This window comes from Temnothorax curvispinosus, unplaced genomic scaffold (assembly GCF_003070985.1).
Source record: "Temnothorax curvispinosus isolate PA1 unplaced genomic scaffold, ASM307098v1 QBEX01015530.1, whole genome shotgun sequence".
Classification (NCBI taxonomy): domain Eukaryota; kingdom Metazoa; phylum Arthropoda; class Insecta; order Hymenoptera; family Formicidae; genus Temnothorax; species Temnothorax curvispinosus.
This window is the reverse complement of record NW_020225310.1, coordinates 53042-75352: the sequence shown is the minus strand read 5'-3', so window position 1 is coordinate 75352 and position 22311 is coordinate 53042. Positions and strand designations below refer to the sequence as shown.

Genomic DNA, 22311 nt, shown 5'->3' with positions numbered 1-22311 from the left:
GTGTGTGTGTGTGTGTGTGTGTGTGTGTGTGTGTGTGTGTGTGTGTGTTTTACGTTGTTTCGTTAAACAATTTATTATTTTATAAATCTCATATTGTACCTCCTTGCCATTGATAGCTACGAGTCCCCAATGAGCTAATCGAAATATAGCGTACATTTTCCAGTCCTTAGACACAATAGGATTTCCTGCGTCTATTTGTATGCTAGTCAATCCCTGTACCTCAGCTAAGGCATTCAGTTGACCAAGAAGATTGATGTTAGTTTCTTTAAATACGAAATGTTCCGCATGAGGAAATCTATTCTTTAATTTGCTTAAAATTTTTGCCACGTCATTAAATTGTACGTAATTAAATTTCACAATGTTGACATCTTGAGCCTTTGACATGTCCCAAGTCCTATCTATAAAGCGTAAAGCACCTTGACCATATATATTCAGGCAGCGGCCAACAATTTCTATTAAATAATCTCCGCCTAGAAAGTTGTCTCTCATTATTACATTTCATTTTAAACGAGACCATGTAAGAGTAAATTGTTTGAAAAAATAGCAGATCTCATTGTTAGCTTACCCTGTTCTCTTTCTTTAGGTGGTACTTGCTGAGGAGGTGGACTTGGCGGAGCAAGAGCTCTAAATTTCGCTCTAGCTGTCGCAGCTCTATTGCTTTTATAGTATACTATCTTTTTTGTTTGAGCACTTTTAATCCTACTTTTATCCTTGTCACATTCGTGAGATTTGTGAGCGTTCTTAGGAATCGATGAAGTGCTAGAATCACTTAACAATGACTTACAGCTGTCTACGCTACTAGTCTTTGAACTTAAAGAGCAATATCCAGAAGAACATGTAATCGACTTTGATTGGCAATCATTCTGTCCATCTTGACCATGAAATACTTTTGTATTTTGAAACGATCTATTATTTAAGCCTTTGTTTTCATTTATTACTGCGTCATGATATTTTAAGGAATTTTGAGTTGTAGCCAGTGCTTCCTTATCGCGTGCATGGTTTTCATTATCTTTAACATAAAAACCGTTGTCTACGGTAATCGAGGACACGTCCTTTACTACACCTGCGGTAAATTCATTACAGGCGGCAGATTTGTCATAATTTATAGACGAGACGTAGATATTGGGAGTAAACAAATGACATTTTAAACCACTTTTTAAACTTTCGTGACTCTGTGAGCTGTCTGTCTCGCTATCCGATACGTTCTCCATTTGTTCACCAAGCACTTTCATCTTACGGTCATTATCTTTATTATTCTTGGGCAATTTATTCTCGAATCTATCGCTCGTCAAACTATTTACTATCGAGCCTAGTATAGGGGGAAGTTTAAATTCCAAAGGATACGATTTGGATGTATCTTCTAATTTAAACAAATTTTCGCTGGAACTGCTTCTCTTTTTTATATGCATCTTTCGTGCTTCCATATTTTCACTTATCGATGTGAGACTACCAAAACCTTTTATTTTAACTTTGTTTAAACTCTTTGGATTTATAGCATTAAATTTATTTAAACTTTGCGTGCGTAATAACATATTGATATTATTGCCTGTATTATCGCTCGTCACTTTATTTGAATTATCGAGCGAGACTTTAGTTCTAGATCTGAGAAATTCCCAATTTGTTTTAGCATTCGATATCACTTCTTCTCTACGTACGCTCATACAAACTTGTGTACTAAGATCAAGGAATGCTGAATTTGATTGTTCCTTAGAGAATCTCCAAGCCATTGCTGTTCTCCGAATTTGTTCACTAATTTGCATTGTCGATAAAAGTTGCAAATTTGGCAAGTACGAAACAAGAAAGGATATATAATCGGTATTCAAGGTCACTGGATTGCCATCTATTGTTATTTCTTTAATTTGCAAGGCTTTTGCAAGGCTACTCATATCTTCAATTCTGAAACATCAAAACAACTCGACCTATGTATATATATATATATATACATACGTACATACACACGTGCTTATTACTGTATTACACCAAACAATTCACTTATAAAATAAATCATCAGGAAGAAAACATTTGAATATCATTCTTTTATAGATTAAAAAATGCAAGAGATGTACTTCCAAATTACAATTTACAATATGTATTAAGTTTGCATATGCATAGAGACCAACATCCTTTAAAGTAAAACTTTCAAGTTAAGTAAGCATGTGCAGGTAAATTGAATAAAAAGATTTTACTACAAACTAAATAAAACTTACTAGTCAAGATACTCACTTATAAATATCGTTGTTACTCAAATATAATTTCTGTAATTGTGGTGTCTCGTCAAATCCTAGCAATCTTTTGAGCTTATTCCGACGTAAATTTAGTTCTTTTAACGAGATTAAGCCTCGAAAATCATTGCATCCTATAGTTTTGATATTATTCCCCGCCAAGTTTAGTACTTTCAACGACGATAAATTCTCTAAGCCCGTAATATGCTGAATTTGATTGCCATGCAAATCCAAAACTTCCAATTTCAAAAGTTGTTTTAAGCCTTCAATTTTTCTTATTCTATTTTTCCCTAATAAAAGCACTCTTAGGTTCTCTAAAAAATCAAAATCGCATACTTTCTCAATTTGATTATCATACAAATCAAGAAATACAAGCTTTGTCAATTGTGAAAAGTTGGAGCTCTCAATCTTGGTTAGTAGATTATGCTGGAGAGACATTAATCGCAATTTGGATTCTCCGATCATTGTAGGAAACGTTGTCAGACCTCGCCTATCAAGGCATATTCTGTCAGGGTTCTTTTCTCGTTCGGCAGGAGTTCTCGATGCCACGATTGTTCTTGCATCTCCTGTCCATTGTAACGTAACCGCGTCGCATCCTTCAGCTTCTGCATGTTCAATTTCAAATTGGGTTCCAGTACAACTAGCAATATCAAACCAATGATTTCCAACGTAAGAACAACCGAGACAATTTGTGTCGAATAAAACTTGACTGACTAAAACTTTGCTATTTCATCCTCTAGTCTAAAGCATATTACCTAAATGAATTGTAACAATGCTTCGACAGCTTTGGAGGTACTGGGGCACCCGGCAAAATGGGTAAAGCAGCAGCTATTGTCAAAAACTGATTCTCCTCTGGAACCCTACCTCGAATAGCCGATTCACTTTTCGCATCAAATAATATTTTTCTCGTCTGCAAAAAACGCGGTGAACAGGTCGCTACATGTTATCATTAGGTGAAGAAGAAAAGAAGAAAAGAAGAAGAGGAAGAAATAAGGGAAAGGGACTGCTTTCCTCACAGGTTAGAGTAAAGCTCCACCCGTCCCCCTTTCTACTACGTTAACTACGTGACTACAACGGATTAAAAACACCAAAAAATTTTGTCAAAGAGTCACGTTGGCCCTTTACCTTTCGAGCAGAAACGTTATTCGTTTATTCGAATTACAGTAACTGCTTCGAATCTCATATTTTAAAATATCATACGACTCTTACCCGTGTCGAAGTATCGTTGCTCAATGGCATTAAGTACATAACCAAGCGGAATGAACCGCGTATCTCGTATCAAACATTTGGCAGCGCTTCACATTTTTGCGGTGTACTTTAATTGCCAAATACTAATCGCGAATCCTAAATCCTAGACGCCCTAGTTAAAGACTTTATCCACGACGTCGAGACAAAAGCGATATCTCGAGCTTGTCATTGTCGCATAAATTCGTTTCATGTCACATGTCACATGTGTCGTGAGTCGTGATGCCGTGGCCGTGACCAGCTGTGACCAGCCGTGAGCGGTGAGCGTAGCTGTCCATCCGAGTTTGCCGGTCCGCCGTCGTAGGTCATAGCGGTCGTAGCCGCGTCCACTCTAGAGTCCCTAGAAGTAAGGGCCGTTTTACAATGGCCGCGGCCGCGTTCAGCAGACACAACACACAACTGTTGAGTTCGTCTTATCAACACTCTGCGTTGCGTGGTTGGTTCTAAAAATAAGAGCCACGCACGTTTGACAGCTACTCAAGCGGCTTGGTCTGCTGAACGCGCCCAATACGTCGCAAACGATGGCAACTGCTAGTTGAAAAGTATAATTAATTGATTGTCGATTGCCAGTTATTAGGTCTGTTCGTGTTGCTGGAACTTTTTGCACTCAGAATCTTTGCTTTCTTTCTCTCCAACGCCTGAATATATATTTATTTCATTTTAAATGCAAAACGTTTTGTTGGGTTGAGTTAGCTTCGAGTCCGTATTTTAATAAATTATTATAAATTTTTAAGAGTCAAAATGGAAAATCCGGCTCTGTACCGGGTTGCGGCTAATCTTGCTGATTAAAACGAGCATAATTTTAATGAGATTTGTTACGTACGTTGGCTAAAATTTGGGAAAAACTGCCGGCCGGCCGACATATAGTATGTCGACGTACGGATTTGTTTTTCCCAAATTTTAGCCAACGTAATTAACGAATTTCATTAAAATTATGCTCGTTTTAATCAGTAAGATCAGCTGCAACTCGGAACAGAGCCGGATTTTCCATTTTGGCTCTTAAAAATTTATAATAAATAAAATACGGACTCACAGCTAACCCAACCCGACAAAGGTCTCTACCGTGACTCCTGCCGACCCTTTTAAAGCCTTGTATACACGATGCTAGAACTTTGTCCGAGTTTCGGTTTAAGCCAATGAAACTGCTACTTTTCTGTAAGAGCTGCAAGTTGCGTGGCTTAAACCAAAACTCGGACCGTGTTCTAGCACCTGCTACTGTGTATACAAGGCTTAAGGCTGAGTTGCCACTGAGCGCGTCACGCGTCGCGTCATCACAAGTTAACCAATCAAAACATCCCATTTTATTAAATTACTTGTGACGACGGAATCATAATGGGATGTTTTGATTGGTTAACTTATGATGACGCGACGCGTGACGCGCGATCAGTGGAAATGTGGTGGAAACTCAGCCTAAAGCCTACGGCCTACGGCGCTACGCAACGCAAGTACCGCGCACGATGAGTCTCGCCGTTGTTTACCGGCTTTTCCGTTTGCCAAGAAACTCCATAATACCGGCTCGATACACGATACAAACGAAAGAATACGCTGGACCAGGTAAGAGATTAGAAAGTTATCGTTGCATCGCGTCGTACGTTTCATCGTTCATCAAACCTGCCGATCATTCGCCACATCGAGACGTGAGGTTATGTGTGTAACTCGGGCTGCGGTCCATTTGACGCTACAAATGCTTCGAAGTGTTCTTCTTCTCCTTCTTTCTTCATTGAAAGAAAGGAGAAAAGAAATGCTTCAAAGCATTTCAGCCTCGATCGATCGTGTGGCTGCGGTCAGTGCGGTCCACTTGACATTTCAATCTTTCAATGAAGAAAGAAGGAGAAGTGGACCGTAGCTTACGTGTATATGTACGCGGCGCGAATGACCGATATAACAAAGGTTTATCGTTTATCACTATATTGGTTACAGCTGGCTACAGCAACAGCTACACGTGTGTTAAAAATGTGCGTTAGATTGAAATAAAAAATGTATACGTAACGTTTGTGATAAAGTTACGCCTTTTACTTTTTCTAGCGATCCGACCGGGAGTGAAGAAATCAAAGAAGACATTGGTTGCGATAGAAAAAAAAGTATTACCCGTTGAAACGGATGTTAACCGGCTCTTGACTCATGTGTGCGGTACAAATATCTACAAAGAGGGAGGAGAAGATGTCGAGTTAAAGTCAGATTCCGAATATCCTAGTTGGCTGTGGAACATCAGAACTGGCCCCCCACCACCTTTGGAAGAATTGGATCCAAATACAAAACAGTATTGGAGAAGGTTGCGATTACTTGGATTAAGGAGAAACAATAAGGAACGTACAACTAGAAAGTTTTAACTAATTTCGTAAAAGTAGTGCTGTTTAACACATAATCTTAGAAGAGCGCCGAAAATTTTTACTTGTTCATGAAAAATGTAAAAATGTAAATCGACATAAGAGCTGATAAAAATGACAAATAAAAGTCAGATGAAATAGCGTTCCGTCGTTGGTTGTTAACGCACCTGTCTTGAGAAGCTGATCACGTTCCACGCGCGCAGATGCATCGCGTCATTTACTTACTTGCTTATCTTGTAGCAGATAGCTTATCGTTGTAGTCGTCGAGGACTAGGGCGAGATCGATCACCATTAGAATATTAGAATGGTTTATCTGAAGCATGATCAAAGTCGTTAAAGTGATAAGCGTCTTTCTTAAATTAAATACATGGCAACGAGCTTACTCACCATTGGTAGTATTCAGCTGTTACGTGAGAATGGGTTCGTCATTAGTCATTACTGATAACGTGAGTGTTGTACGACCCGTACGACCAATGATGAGAAAGTACACGACAAAGTGTTATCACGATTAAGTGATTTAACATTTCGTTGTTTTAGCTATTGAAAAAATATCCTATTAGGAAGATATCTAGGTACATAAAAAGACCACGCCGATGAATCTTTCTTCTGTACGAGTATTTTATCAACTGGGACAGGTTGTTGTAACGTCGGGCAGGCCTGTGCTATTCGTTGTATCCATTGTAATCGGTCTCTAACGAAGAAACTGTCTGGCGACTAAGTATATAGCAATTAATTTCAAGGTAATTAATATATCGTTTTCGTATTCTGTATCGTCACCGTGGCCGTATCGCTTTTCATACGGCCTTTTCACACAAAAGATTTTTCACAGTACAAAGTTTGAGGACCGAACGATCGAAGGAGGGCCAAGAATTTGTAACTGGATTCTACATTCCATCCTGCTCTAGCTTCTAGCCGTTACGTCGTTGGCTATATGCGCTTATCAAATTATATAATATATGCATTATCTCATCTAAAATGCATGCCATCACCAATGACGCCTTACTTGCCTTATTTGCGATTTAATACAATATAAATATGTACATCGATCTTCTCTCCTTCTCTCCCTCTCTTCATCACTGTTTTTACCACGTATACACCGCGTATTGCGATCTGTGCGTTATTCACATACTCGTTAGGCACAATTTGTTGACGTATTACTTGGTACGTGAAATCGAATGCAAATTTATACAATGATATCGGATAATTAATGTTTTGTACTCGCGGGATATTTACGTGGCAGACGTTTGCGACGACATAACGCAGCAAAAGAGAAGTGGTGGCGAGCCAACTAAGGGATAAGGATGAGAACGTACAGAAATATAAATGATACACCCGAACGTTCGATTATAATCTCTGTAGTACAAAATGCTGATCGAATAATCCCTTTGACCCTTCTCATTATGCGCGTACGGCGCGTTCAATAAGTCAAGTGGATCAGGTGCATGAGAATTTAATTTCCATTGAATAACACACGCTGCACTCTTATACGCGCGAGGTATTTCTACTTGACAAGAATGGCTGAATGGCACAGGTGTCCGGATCAGATCTACGGATTAATCAATAAAATCAATAGAAGCAAGTATTTATCGAACAAAATTACGTAACGTCGTAAGCGCGCACACCTGTGTTTTTTCGAAAGCCTTTCATCTTGGTAATAATTAGATGTATATGTTATATGTACATTTGTGTACGCATGAATGAATTGTATTTACATTTATCGCATTATAATGATCAAACAGACAAAACGTGCACTGCTTTTGATGCAGTATATGTCTATATATCTATATATATCGCGTGCGCGAATGGAATTTTGGTATTGCGTTGCCAAGTACTATCGAAGGAGCTGACCCTGATTACGAGGTAAGGACAATGTACTCCGCGATTATCGGACTCGTGTAGAGATCTTGGCTTTTGATTTTCGACTATGATTTTCGCAATTTTCCAAAAGTATATAGGATAGGATCGCGGGAAACGAAACGTACTTAATGGATGTTTAATCCAGCGCTTAATATATATATTATATGCTTTTAAAAGTGTAAAAGAAAAAAAAAAAGATTTCAAGAACGTAAAGCGTCTCACATAGATTTACGTTCATCTCGATGACGATGACGTCTTCGCGTTTTTGCAGATGAATCGTTGGATACTCGTTTTCGCGGCGTTAGCTGCTTTGGCTTCGGCTGCCGACTCGGAAAGTAAGTATATATATGCATATATATATCAATTAAAGATTCGAATCAGATTAAAGATTAAAAAGAAGAGGACCGCTCCCCCTCTCCCCGTCCACAGCAAATCGGTAAATCAGTAACATATGTTTCGCTGATCTTTTTCAGAAAAGATTGTATGCTACTTCGGTAGCTGGGCCGTTTACCGACCTTCTGGTGGCAAATTTGACATTTCTTACATTCAGCCGAATCTTTGCACACACCTGATCTATACTTTCGTCGGCATTAGTACGGAAGGCGACGTCCGAGTTTTAGATTCGTGGCAAGATCTTCCCGACAATTGGGGCAAGGACGGCTTTGGCAGATTTAATAAGCTTCGCGAACAGAGCCCCGAGACGAAAACGCTCATCGCTATCGGCGGATGGAACGAGGGATCCGCCAAATACTCGGCTGTCGTCGCAAATCCGACTATTCGTGCTCGATTCGTCAAGAACGTCGTTGAATTTGTAAAGAAATACAATTTCGATGGCTTCGACTTCGATTGGGAGTACCCGAATCAGCGTGGTGGGAAGCCGGAGGATGTGCAAAACTATATAAGCGTGCTCAAGGAACTCAGAACCGAATTCGATAAACATGGACTTATTCTCAGTGCTGCCGTCGCCGCTGCCGAGCCTTCCGCCTCCAAGTCCTACGATATCGCCGCAATGTCCAAATATCTGCACTTCATCAACATTATGGCGTATGATCTCCATGGCGCTTGGGAGAAAGTAACCGGTCACAACGCTCCACTTTACAAGCGCAAGGACGAGTCTGGAAATGATCTTAAGCTTAACGTCGTGAGTCTTTTTCTCCCGTCCCCGAAAAGGGACGTTTTTCGACAGTCATTACATTTCTCGGTGGAAACGAACGCGCGCGGCGGCTTTTCTAAGGGGAAAAAAACAATTTATTCTCGTAGGACGCGTCCGTACGCTATTGGTTGGACAGTGGCTGTCCGGCCGAGAAACTAATCCTCGGGGTGCCGTTCTACGGTAGGGCCTTCACTCTCGCCGACAAGAGTCAGAACGGCCTTGGAGCACCTACCACCGGACCTGCTGCTGCCGGCCCGTACACTCGCGAGCGTGGAATGCTCGGATACAACGAGATCTGCGAGTTCTTTAAGCAGGGTGGCTGGACCGTTGTTCGTCACCAAGAGCATCGCGCTCCATACGCTTACAAGGGCGATCAATGGGTTGGCTACGATGATGTAACGTAAGTGTACTCTTAAATTGGCTCTCCTCTCCTCTCTTTCACTCTTTCGCATCGTTTTGTGTACCTACCTCGAAACAATTCTTACGTATTTCTCGTTTAATTTCTATCCATTCAATCTACTCCCCTTAATAAAATGTAATAATTTCGCATACGCACGCAGTTCTCTTACTGAAAAAACTGCCTACATCAACTCCTTGGGTCTTGGTGGCGCAATGTTGTGGAGTATCGAGACTGACGACTTTTTCGGCAACTGCGGCGAAAAGTATCCTCTGCTGAAAACATTGAATGCCGGATTAAGGGGAGGAGAACTGCCTAAGCCGACTGAGCAACCTCCGCAAACGACGCAACCTCCGCAAACGACGCAACCTCCGCAAACGACCCAACCACCGGTGACTGCACCTCCCAGTGGTATTTGCAAGAAGGAAGGCTATGTCCGCGATGAACAAGATTGCAGCGTATTCTATCTGTGCTACAATGTCAATGGCGTTTACCAAATACAAAAATTCACGTGCTCAAGTGGAACAGTCTTCGATCCTCGAATCAATGGTTGTAATCACAAACATCTTGTTGACGGATGCCACTAATTATAACGATAATAAACGGTAACAGAGTACCGTGCTATGTAACGCTTCTACGATGTTACCTTACCACTTGTCATACAGCCTGAAACATAATAAACAGATGTGTTTTTACGCTCTGTATATCTCTTATGTAAATATAATCAAATATTAAGTTATTTTTCCACATTCTTCCTCTTTGTAATAATGCACAATATTTGTTTGCATGTGTGTTTACAATTAAGTCCATAAGAGTCATTCTATCATATGATCCATCCAAACGATTATTCATCATAGTAAAGCTGTATAGGATCGTGCACATACCCGATATAAAATATGTAATCAATGTATAAGTGAATCTATTTACTTCATTGAAGATTCTCTTGCGCTTAACGTAGCGCTACGGTGTAACAGCTAGAAAATTTTTCAAGTTAAATTATCGGTAATTCTTTTATAAATCTTTATATTGCAAACTCAGGCACTTTTAAAACGTTATATTCTTAATTTGTAAATTTCACACATCTGCAACAGCGACTGCGACTATTATTACGATACTATGTTTTTCATATACATCTCAAGCGAGACAAATTGAGCAAAATATATACTATTGGTATTATGTACATACGTATATTGGAGAGCATTAATCCTGGTTGACAATAATATGCCATTGGTATGTCACACGTGTGCTTGCAACGATAAAACTTGCCGCAGTTAAATGGATCTCTCTCTCTCTCTCTCTCAAGTACTTGTATGGAATTTTTGCTGTGTCACGTATGCATGTACTACATACACATATAGGAGATACTAGAAGCCACAGATAAAAGATGCACATCTGCAACCTGTTTTCCACTAAATTGATAGGAGTGCATTACGCGTCATTCGCAGTCAGAGACGGGTCAACCACACAACGTGACAATGACGTGGATAATTTAGATTTCATCGTCTTCTCTATTATAGATAATTATCTTTCCAAATAACAAATTAAAATTACACTAAATGTATTTATGCACAAGAAACATTTCGTTTATTCTTTTTACTCATGTATACTGAGATACTTGGGGAAATTGTGCAACATAATTATACTTGTTTTCAGATTCTTGAGTTTTTGTACGATTAGATTTAACAGGTAAAATATTCATTATGTTCGCAGTAAGTTCTACAGGCCTAAGTGAGCCAAAAAAATCTGTTACTGGTACTTTATCTGGATCTCTTCTAAACAAATCTCTTCTTACACCCACTGTAGATAGACAATAATCTCTTGGACATACTTTCAACTGAAAACAAAGAAAAAGATATTAATCTCACGTACGCACGATGGTAAAGAAGAAAACGGAAACGTTGGCCGTACAGCGAGCGTACATACAGTGCGCGCACGTAAGACACTTACAAATTCACCCAATGTTTTAGTACTAGATGGTTCGACTTTTTCCAAGAAGTTTAACGCATAATAAGTGTATCGATCTATAATGTAAACACCAATGGCAGGATCCACATGATGCTGCAAATATGACGAGTATTTAAAATAGATCGCGATGGTTGTAGCAGTGCCTTTTACGTACACGTACAACGATACCGCAGAAACGTGTACTTACAGAAAGTGAATCTTCTCCTACTAAGCTAGAAGCGACCGCCAATATGTTTGGAGAATAAAATTTCTCGTACATCGAACTCGCTTGACAAGTGTCAACCACGAATAAAATTTCATGGTATCTTCGTTTTTGCCACATTTGCTCCAACGCATCCCCCAACTCTTGACTAGTGATTTCTTCAGAATCTTGGAACTTTAAAAATCCATTACCACCATGGCCAGTTAAATAAATTAAGATGTTTGAACCTTCGTCCGTTAATAGCTTTTTTGATCTTGGAGTTTCCTGAGCTAAGCGTCCAGTCAGCAGTCGAACAAAATTTTCCACCGTCACTTCGTACCCTCTATAGTCGACTTCCACATCGTCGCCATAAACATTGATATGCTGCTTAATGTTGTTGAAAACAGTCGCTGGTCTAGGATTCCTAGGATTGCACGCCATATCGTCGGCTATCATAAGAATAATTTGTGAATCTGGTATTCCTAAACGTTTGACACTTCGGTAAATAGATAAAACATTTGCAACGTGTCGATAGTTGAACCAGAAACGCGACGTATCGACCAATACTGCCCAATTGTTGGAATGTTCAGTTTTCGCAAAGTTATCCGCTACCTAAAAATGTAACAAGTGTAATAAACAGTCTGGTCCGGGGGAAACACCATAAAACCATAAAAATTTAAGTTTGCTTAAAGAATTAAATGCAAAAAAGACCTATGCGTACCGCCCATGTATTACACGATACTAGAAGAGATATCAGTGTCGCCGTACAAGATGTCAATAAATGCATCTTCAAGCTTTAGATTTTTCCCAAATTTTTCTATAGTATTAGGTTAGCTTTCGATTACACAGATCTGCACAGATATCACAGACTAAAGTGGTTGCCGCACAGTGGGTGGTGGGTGCCCCCCGCACGTCCTAGACTCGATAGACTGCGACTGGATTGCATTCGAATCTTATCTTCCAACAGTTCCAACAGTTCCAACATTAAACTCGATTTCACTCGGCGGCGGTTTTATCATTCCGTACATAGGTATACATTACACGTATGTGTCGTATTTTCGAAACGTGCACACAAAATTACAAATTTACAAGAGCGAATCCAATCGAATGAGAATATTGCGAATTAAGAATGAGCACTGCACTTTTCAACCACGTCGACGCACCATTCACCGAATGTCTATACACTGGATTGACTGGATGGAAGATAGTCCATCATCGTCATGGTCGAGACTCGAGATGCGTGTCGTTGTCAATCCTTGACTTTAGTGTTTAACTCATCTATTCATCTCATCTAATCTAAACTCTTCTCGGAAGTATATACTTGAACTATATAGTTGACGTCCACTTTCTCAGAGGGCCAGGGCGGCCAGGGCAGGCTGAAACGGCGACCTTCCGCCTTCCGCCGGCTTCACCGCGCTTCAGATTCTTCAGAAAGATCAAAGGGATGGCCCAGGCCCCCAGGCCGCTCTCAGGTTAGGTTAGGTTCTCTCTCTCTCTCTCTCTCTCTCTCTCTCTCTCTCTCTCTCTGTAAAGTCTAAATATATATATATATATATGTATATAAACTGAAGAATTACCGTATGAGTATACACAGGAGTAGTTGATGAATGTAGTTAAATGATAAAAATTAATCGGGTTGCTGCTGAAATGTCACTGAAGAGACGAAAACATACATGCATACATACGTACTCTATTGATATTGTTTTTTTTTTGAGGTTATTAACTCCGGTTGGAGTTATAAACGCCTTCAGCCCCACCTTTGGGCTATATAGCGTATTATTGATATTGTAACGTGGGTGTAGGTGTTAACACGTTTTCTGCTGGATCGCTTGTCGGTAACTTTCCACTCGCAGGTCGCAATGGTCGCCGTCGCCGGCGACGCAACACGATTATTGATTTTTATTTTCGCCGGCCGCCGCCGATGTCGCATTCCGCGAATTCGCGCGCCGAAAACTGTACTCCGTACTCCGTACAGTCCGTACTCCGTAGTGGTTGTGGATGTGGATGTCCGTTGTCCGCATTGTCCGCGCGATTTTCATATTCTCTTTTCGTTACTCTTACCGTTAGTTTTCATGCGTTAATACGTACTTATTGGTGCGCCATTTGATTGACAGAAACGCGCGTACGCGCATTCCACATATATGCCATGGAAATCAAGAGTAACTTAGTAACTTGCTAGATTTCGCGGCCGGGTATGGCTCTCTCCCTCTCTCTCTCTCTTCTCGCGCGCGCGCTATTACTTTCAGTTTTTGTTATTCTCATTTCGTCGCGATGATATGACATATGACATTCGATGACAGGTGTTTGTCACGTATGTGTGTATGTACATACATACGATATGTTGGAAAAACAGAATTTGCTATGCAAAACGATCGTCGTGTAAGTATTTCTATGAGAAATTAGAAATATATATTTTAGGACACGCGCGAGGTTGTAATCAACTTATAATAATTACCCATGTTTTCGCGTATATGATAATAAAACACTACTATTACTACTACTACTACTAATAATAATAATAATAACGCGTGTGCAGGTCACGATGCTATGAAGAAGACGCATTGCGAGAAGGAACGAGAGTAAGAGAAGAGAAGAAGATGCAAGCATCCAGCGGGCAGCGATCATCGAGCATCGAGTACGTATATTATTGATTATTATTTATTACACTTAAATTAACCGAATTAATCGGTTATTTCTATTTATTTAGATTGTTTGTATAAAAAAGGGAGGATTTTTAGGAGAAAAGATACTTGTTAGTTTTCGGGGAACACGTGTTATAATATGTATACCTATATAGATAATGGTGATGATATGCTCGTGAAATATATAGGTTATGCAATTTATATATTGTATAGATTGCATACAAGCGCCAATATCTTATAAAAAGTTTGACTTACACCACTGTGGCTTTTACCCTTCCACATATATACGTACCTTTTGATGTGATGCGCGAAATAATTATTTTCAAAAATATTAATTATTTTAGGTGCTACTGTAATTTATAATTTTTGCATTTGTATTTTTACAGATTACGGTAGGTATAATACGTACGTACAACTCGGGCGCTACTCGTAATCGTATAGGTAAGAATGTCTCAAATTAACCTTTATTTTAATCTGATGTAATGCGAATTTTACTCGATTGTGAATTTTACTCGATTTCTGATCCCCCTATTTAGGATCGCAGTGACGCTAGGTTATCTAGATTAGATTCAAATAAGATCTGTAGCCACATTCTTTTGAACACATAACGACAGCATAACAAATTACAGAATAGCCTAGTGGCACTGGGCTACTGTGTGGGCACGGATTATAACATTTCGTGCCTTTTTCAGATGTTGATTTTTAACAGATTTTTTCTGATTTTATTAGATTTTTATTTAAAAACAAAATCTGCTCGTTTTTCTGAAAAGAATATTGTTTCGCTTACCACATACATAGTACATACATATATAATAAATTCGGCATATTGCTGACGTGCATTTAGCACAATTTTGTATGTATATATATATATATATTTTTTTTTTTATATACAATGGTTGCCCGACATTATTACTATTATTACACGTGTTACTATTTTATTATTTTATACTCGGAGAATTCTTTGACTACGTCAGGATCGATATTTTTCTTAATACAAATGTGACTGTGTGTTGATGCGTCCAAGTTTCGAAATTATGAAAATTTATCTAGTTTTTGTCAAAGCTTTAAAGATGATGAAAGAAAATAAAAAGAAACCTATTTAAGTTCTTAATGGATGTGAGTTTTATTTTAAAGAATTTTAATGTGCAGTTTAAAAAAGACAAAAGAAACAGATTTCAAGTTGATCAATGAATTTGTAGGCTTAACTTTAAGAGCATATTTCTCACGTCAAAAGGAGGAAAATATTTGTGAAAGAAAAAGAAAGGAAAAAGAACAGCCTCGCACAATGTTTTATTGTTATTTCAATAATGTTTGGACAAATTTCAAAAATAATTCGAGTCTTATAGTTCTGTGAGAAGGAATTTTTTTCCAGATTATAATTATAAAATGGAATATTTCTCATTTTTCTTTTATATGAGAAACATATTTCCGACGTTGAACTAAACTTTCTAATGACAGTCTCTCTCTCTCTCTCTCTCTCTTTCTCTCTGTCTGTGTATATATTTATATATATTTATTCATCTATATTTTTATAAGTTAATTAATTTGTTATGGCCTAGATAAAGCATTTTGAAACTTAGACATTAAAAATAATAGATTATCCTGCTTGTGTGACATTTCTCGTAAATTTGTTACATCTTTTGTAGATGCACGCGGAATCTCGGAGTTTGTTTACTTTATGATCGCTTTATGTACGTTCTTACGTGTAAAGTTATGTTGTGACGTATGATTCGTTCACGTTACAATTTGATAATATGTTCCTAGCCATAGGCAAAATCGCGATCGTATTACCTTAAATTAGAGCACATGTTTTTGGCTTCTCATTATTTATCTATATATTAATACGGTGGTCGCGTAATGACCGATTTTGACTTGATCTGACTTTAATTATCTCGATATTTGCTCAGGTAATTCCGCGCAACGTCTATCGCTTCCCAAGTTATGACCTATTATCAGTATTGGGAATGAAGACACAAATTGTAATTAACAGCACTAGAAACTCGAAATGATTGTCAATTGATAATCGAATAATTTCTATGTTACACGACTGACACTTTTCAACATTTTAATTATTCAATTTTGAACGTTTAGTTAATATTATCAATTTTCTATTTTTTATTTTTCATTGTTCTAGCAAGTAAGATTACATTGATTTTCATTCCCAACAGATTTATGTTTACATTATAGGTTCGAGCAAAATAATCGCTTGATAGATTATAAAACCAGATTTGTTCATAAAACTAAAATAAATTAAGTACGATTATATATTATTACATAAATACCATTTATACGTAAAGGCTAGGACGGAAGCATTTGGACGATCGATGATGCCCACGTCGAAAAAAACCTGGCTGTAAGGTGAAAAATATAACGTGTACGGTCTGTTGCATCGATAAGGGCTAACACTAAGCTAATATAGCAAAAGTATGCGTTATTAACCCTGCAACTGCACATGCGGGTCGCGTGCGTCCTCGGCATTTTAACTGTGTAATATTTTTCAAAGGTTCAACGATTAAATTAATACGTGCAAAATTAATTTTATAATATTATTATTGTTTAAACTTATAATTAAGATCTCAAGGAATACCTATATGAATTTTTTCAGAATTTTTGGTAAAGTTTTAGAGATTGTTTAATATGCCGCGGACGCAAACGTTTCCATATGAATCGTTAGTGGGTGCCGAAAAAGAGTGTAGAGGGTTAAACTAGAGATAGGAAATTAATATAAAAAAATATATACATATATATATTTATTTGCACGTTGAATCCAAGATTGATCAGATTTTCAAGATGTCAGCTGATGCCGCATCTGAGGACACTGTCGACGTGTTGTTATTTCGAATAAATAGAAAGGACACTACGTATTGCGTATAACAATTAAAATTAGTAATGCGTTATAAAATTCTTTTTTGTGGTAAATTGATAAGGATTCGTTATATGACATAACCATCTTCGATCGTCCATACACGTTCGCTGTGTCAATCATCTTTCGTCGTGCACAATTAAGTATATAATAAATACTGACTTATATCAATTAAGTTGCTTGTCTATCTAATATCCTACTTTTGGGAGACATTTTCGCGTTTTGTGCTAATCTTACAATCTTATGAAGTTATGACGTACGTTTCCCCGAATGTTGTGATACTGTAACGCACGTAGTATTCAGTTGAACATTAATAACAGCTATAGCTCTCTTGAGATGGAAAGTTTTACGTAATATATTGACCATTTAATTGGTTTGGATGTCAAAGAATATTATAAACGTGCATCTTTTAGAATAACTTTAATGATGCTTCGTTTAATTCCGCTGAGAGAGAGGAGGGGGGGGGGAGGAAGGGTGGGAGAGAGGGAGAAGGGACGATAAAGAGACAGGGTTATATGTGAAAGTTACATGTTCATAGTGTGGAAAATAAAAGTTTTTGTTCATCTAATATTATTTGTTGTTCATAATATTAATTATTATAAAATGACGCATCGACTCTCTTATTGCCAATTTTTCTTTTATGTTCTTATTATTATCAAGAATCCTTAATTATTTTATTATTCGATTATGTACCTGCTATTCTTCTACTTGTAATAATAATGCTCGAAGTCATATTCTCCCGACTATTTTTTATTCTTATTATTTCATCAAAATATCTATTAAAGAAAGACACGTTACTCTTTTATTTTGTTAATGTATCGCGACATTTATCATTGGCATATATTAGATTAGAGGATTTCTAACATGTATAATATAATGTAATATAATATAATATACAATATATTTTATATGTATGTACACACACATACACACTTACACACACACACACACACACACACACACACACACACACACACACACACACACACACAAAATAATATATGTATTTCGTGGAATATATATTAGAGTCCGTAGGATTAAATTGCTGATTTGTTTATTTTAACATCTACTTTTTTTATAACGAAAATTTGATCGGTATTAATATTATTATTTGAAATTTTTAATACTCTATTGTCAAATATCTTGCTAAATGAATAGTAAAGCCTCTAATTAAAAATGTATAATAGTAAAATCAGTACGTGAAAAATTAGAAAAGTTCTATTTATTCTATTTATTCACATTGTCGAATGTAAATTTTCTAAAAACCATTAATTTGTAATGTAACTACGTAAAAAGCCGCTATTAAAATTCTTGTTGAAATTTGTATCATGCGCAATCTTGGTGAAAATTTTGGTGTATTGCTACTATTAACATATAATACGAAAGACTGCTATTCGTTCCGAGTTATTAAATGTATCTCTCGAAGCGAGCGTCTTAGAAGTATTATCACACGCGTTCTATGGTCGTTTATATTATTTTATAATACGTCATACGATACACTAATACACGCGTGCAGGCACGCACGCATGCATGCATATACACACGCACGTGTCCACACCTACACATGCGTATACACTTACACGTCATATTCTCAAACTATACATACGATATAGTTAGCTCAAGGGAATCCAATGTGTCAATTAATGGAAGATGAAATAATCACGTGCCGATATAATTATCGATATGTTGATAAGTGATTGTACACTTTTTAGAAGACTGATCATTTAATTTGTGTGGAATATTGTGTGAGATCTTTATTTACGCCATACTTCTTCTGTTGAGAAAACAATGAATGATGGCATCGTGGGTTAAGTTATATAATATAGATTTCATAAAAGCTTAAAAGTTAAAATAAATACATTTTTTACGTTAAATAAATACATTGTTTATGTTACATAAACCGTTTTCTAACTGCTTCTCAAGTGGTTCTTCATTTTTGGAGAATACCGAGTGTCTTCTGTGAGTGTCTCCAAGTATTTTGATATAACCCTCCTTTTGCCATTTTGCTTTTAATTAAAGCAACTAGAATATGATTTTGCTAAATCGTTCTCAGTTCTGTGAGTTGAGCCTCGTCTATTTGTCGCAAATAAGAAATAATGGATACATCGCGCATTGATATCGATTCTCTAAATTCACGCTTCATTATTCCTCCATCAGGTCGTTGTGAACATGAGCACCTATTAGATTTCTAAACTAAAATAGAATCGTTACTGTCATCCGTTGCTTTTCGTTGAATATCGCTTTTCAAACTATGAAAACATTACAGCTACGAGAATGGTATGGAATGGAGGCCATAAGGAGATTTGGCGTACGCATGACTCACTTTTGTATCTTCATCCGCCAGATCAACCCCGTAGTTGCTCGAAGCGTCGTCCTCCTCTGTAAGAAATATAATAAACAAAATATTGGCGAATGTTGAATTAAACGTGGTAACTTTGAAAATTCGCATCTTCTTGCTGTTTTAATAACCGTAAGGTTAATACACATTCAGGCCACGTATATTTATATTATATGTGTATATATTTTTATCAAGTGACACGAGAATGAGTATGATTATACTCTGCGATTTTACACGTACCATCGATCATGATCAGAATCGTTTGCACTTTTTTCAAGATTATTGTTTATCGCGTGAGCACAGGAATAAATTGTGAAACTGCATAAGGAGAGAAAATAATATTAAATGAAGTCATTAATGAATTATGTACAATCTTATTCAGACTTGGAGAACTTGACGTGTTTTCTATCGTTTCAGAAGCGATTACCCCGCGGGCATGCCCGGTTTTTTGTTTTATATATATATATATATATATATTTTTTTTTTTTTTTTAAGGAATATGCCGCTTTAGTCTATATGATATAACCCAAGGAGAACAGAAATGTCAAAATGATATCAATTTGATGTCATATTGACAAAAAAATGATGTTAATTTCGTCATTTTTTGGTCAAATTGACATCATTTTGACATTTCTGTTCTCCTGGGAACAGTCGATTTATACTATTGTAGTTTCGGCTGTTTCATTCAACGACACTAAATTATCTGTAAAAAATATCGCTTCGTAATACGAGACGTATTACGAACGTGCAGAAGGCAAAGTGTTTTTACTCTGTAAAGTATTATAAAATTAATGTAGGTATACAGTGTGACACGTAGTAAGAGCAAATTGTAAATATAATTACCTCATAAAGTAAATTATTCGCATGAAACGCGCACGTGGCACAGCGGTACTAATTCGAAAAGCGTAGCAGAATTACTATACTTCTCTATTTCTATACAACGTGCAACAGGTTTCTGCGTGTACGTAATCTAAAAGAGGCCACGAAGAAGGAATGGGAAGTTTAATACAGTTGTTTATTAGCGTGTTTAGACGATGGTAATAGATTGCAATGAAATTCGTTATTTATTAATTTTATCACATTTTCGATATCGATGATCAAACATTTTAAAAAGATAAGAAAGTCTCGTAATCTTCAGTAGATTATTAATTGATACTTAATAAGGATCGCTGAGAGATAAGAATTTCAATAGACCAGTATGTTCAACACACAATATTTATACGTATAATATAACTTTAACGTATAAAATAAAATCGTTGAAAACCGATGATCATCAATTTAAATCGATATTCGAGATATAATATGGTCAAGCTGTTGAATTTTAGAAAAATTCACATATTTATATTCCCCTTTCTCTATGTTTTCACGATCGACGGCGTTTAGCAGGCAATATATACGTATAGGCGCATATCGAATATATACGACTCGCGTGTGAGCAACACGCATTCCATACTAGATAATTGTAAGTATAACTAGAGCGGCGTACAACTCTGCGTTTATGACGCGAGTGACTCACTCACCTCGCAGAGAAATGTATATCGCGCTTTTTTCAACAGTTCAATAAAATCTCTAACGCTCTTTTTTTTTCTTAATTATTTTTTTTCTTTGACAGTTTACAAATTTAAGTGTATATAGGTTGGTGATTTGGAAAATCTCCGCAGTTTCATTATGTGCATGACATATGACGCCAAGTTTTGTTAATATAACTAATAACTCACCGATATAAAGAGGGGCCGTGTCGTAAGCGTTACAGGGACCCGCGTGCCGTGTTTCAAGAACGAAGCCAGTAATACAGGCGTCCTTGATAATGTGACACCAGCTGGGGTAGGTGATGTTGTTTGTCGCACATAACATAGTTGTTGAAGGATCTCGATCCCGATCCCGGTCCTGATCTCGATCTCGATCTCGACCTCTATCACGATGCGCCCTAGTCCGGGCGCGCTCCCGTTTCCGGGGACAACGATAGGTACAGGTCACGCAACGTGGTCGTCCAGACTTCATTTCGGATAAACAAGTTTGGCCTTCTCGACAGCGTATCTTAGTACAGTCTGCGATTTCTGTCAAAATCAAACGACGAAAATAACTGCAAAATTTTAATGAGCAAAATTTGTCAGCTTATATAAGCACCTTAAAAGTTACCGCGTGTATATTTTATAATTATTGATTCTATATCACAAAATAGGATAAATGCGGCACTTGCTGGATCGCAGCAAACAGTTATCGGTGAACGCGTGCTAGTTCCCTACTATTTACCGCTAACGTCAACGTGATTATATTGTTATGCATATTTTATTTGTTAACGTACCGATGCAAGATGCAACACTACTTAAACGCGATCTTAGTCTTCGATATTTTCGCTCACGTATTATTATTATTATTAACTTTTGACTATTACAAGATGTTATAAGTGAGCGAAAATACGTGTGCTTGGCTAACTTTCTCCTCTTGGATGTATGTATTTCGGTCGTGTGTCACACAGAAATATGAAAGAGCAGACTAGATCACGCGTTGAGTTACATCCATTCTCTATCTCTGTCAGTTAGAAATTTTGCATTACATTGAGTGTTTTCCATTTACTGATACAAGTCGACACAAGTCTCGTTCTGTTTTTGTTACTCGTTGAATACCAAGAAAGATAGAACGACGTCAGTGTTGACTTGTGCCACTAAATGGAAAGCACCCACCGACTCGTCCATAAACGGTTATCATCGCGATAATATGTCATCTACCTATACGCATATCTTCAGGTCAATGGCCTACTTTTCATGGGAGATGAGAGACGAACTATTTAAATTAGCACTTTCAGTTACTTCAATTACAATTGATAACAACTTGGAAATATTCACATTACTTTGACTGTCAAGATCAAGAAGCGTAGACTCTAATAAGAGAAGAAAAGTAACGCAAATATTATTTAATGCTCGTGTGGCTCTCTCTCTCTGTGGCTCTCTCTGTGGCTCTCTCTCTCTGTGGCTCTCTCTCTGGCTCTCTCTCTCTCTCTCTCTCTGTGGCTCTCTCTCTCTCTCTCTGTGGTTCTCTCTCTCTCTCTGTGGCTCTCTCTCTCTCTCTCTCTCATATATATATATATATATATATATATATATATATATATATATATATA

The 22311-nt window shown here is 37.4% G+C and overlaps 4 protein-coding genes across 9 annotated transcripts in view; 2 read left to right on the top strand and 2 right to left on the bottom strand.

Annotated features, from left to right (window-relative positions):
* LOC112465828 (leucine-rich repeat-containing protein 49) overlaps positions 1-3844 on the bottom strand; it is a 4895-nt gene extending 1051 nt beyond the window's left edge. The window contains exons 1-5 of one of the 2 annotated variants that reach the window (XM_025033580.1): positions 3432-3844; positions 2978-3132; positions 2224-2862; positions 566-1896; positions 100-470 (exon numbers count right to left, since the gene is read on the bottom strand). In XM_025033580.1, coding sequence (XP_024889348.1) covers positions 100-470; positions 566-1896; positions 2224-2862; positions 2978-3132; positions 3432-3470 — 2535 coding nt within the window. In that variant the 5' untranslated portion in view covers positions 3471-3844. Of the gene's footprint in view, positions 1-99; positions 471-565; positions 1897-2223; positions 2863-2977; positions 3133-3431 lie in introns of those variants that run through there. The other variant, XM_025033582.1, reaches the window with a different exon arrangement.
* Positions 3845-4870: 1026 nt separating this feature from the next.
* On the top strand, positions 4871-5915 carry LOC112465827 (39S ribosomal protein L54, mitochondrial). Its single transcript, XM_025033579.1, has 2 exons — positions 4871-5021; positions 5493-5915. The coding sequence occupies exons 1-2, from the start codon at positions 4925-4927 to the stop codon at positions 5795-5797; spliced, it is 402 nt and encodes a 133-aa protein (XP_024889347.1). The 5' UTR covers positions 4871-4924; the 3' UTR covers positions 5798-5915.
* Positions 5916-6101: 186 nt separating this feature from the next.
* On the top strand, positions 6102-9901 carry LOC112465826 (chitinase-3-like protein 1). 5 transcript variants are annotated; one of them, XM_025033576.1, is made up of 7 exons: positions 6102-6214; positions 6332-6534; positions 6624-6955; positions 7923-7986; positions 8125-8792; positions 8912-9204; positions 9365-9901. In XM_025033576.1, exons 3-7 carry the CDS (start codon positions 6830-6832, stop codon positions 9786-9788), a joined length of 1575 nt encoding a protein of 524 aa, XP_024889344.1. In that variant the 5' UTR covers positions 6102-6214; positions 6332-6534; positions 6624-6829; the 3' UTR covers positions 9789-9901. The 5 variants fall into 5 exon arrangements, with proteins under 5 accessions (XP_024889344.1, XP_024889342.1, XP_024889345.1 ...); XM_025033574.1 differs by having other exon boundaries at positions 6102-6240; XM_025033577.1 differs by lacking the exon at positions 6624-6955 and having other exon boundaries at positions 6102-6240.
* Positions 9902-10742: 841 nt separating this feature from the next.
* The window catches only part of LOC112465825, a 32750-nt gene continuing 21181 nt past the window's right edge, over positions 10743-22311 (bottom strand). Inside the window, exons 6-11 of the mRNA XM_025033573.1 lie at positions 20909-21247; positions 19120-19231; positions 12069-12141; positions 11354-11959; positions 11149-11259; positions 10743-11035 (exon numbers count right to left, since the gene is read on the bottom strand). Coding sequence (XP_024889341.1) covers positions 10799-11035; positions 11149-11259; positions 11354-11959; positions 12069-12141; positions 19120-19231; positions 20909-21247 — 1478 coding nt within the window. The 3' untranslated portion in view covers positions 10743-10798. The remainder of the gene's footprint in view (positions 11036-11148; positions 11260-11353; positions 11960-12068; positions 12142-19119; positions 19232-20908; positions 21248-22311) is intronic.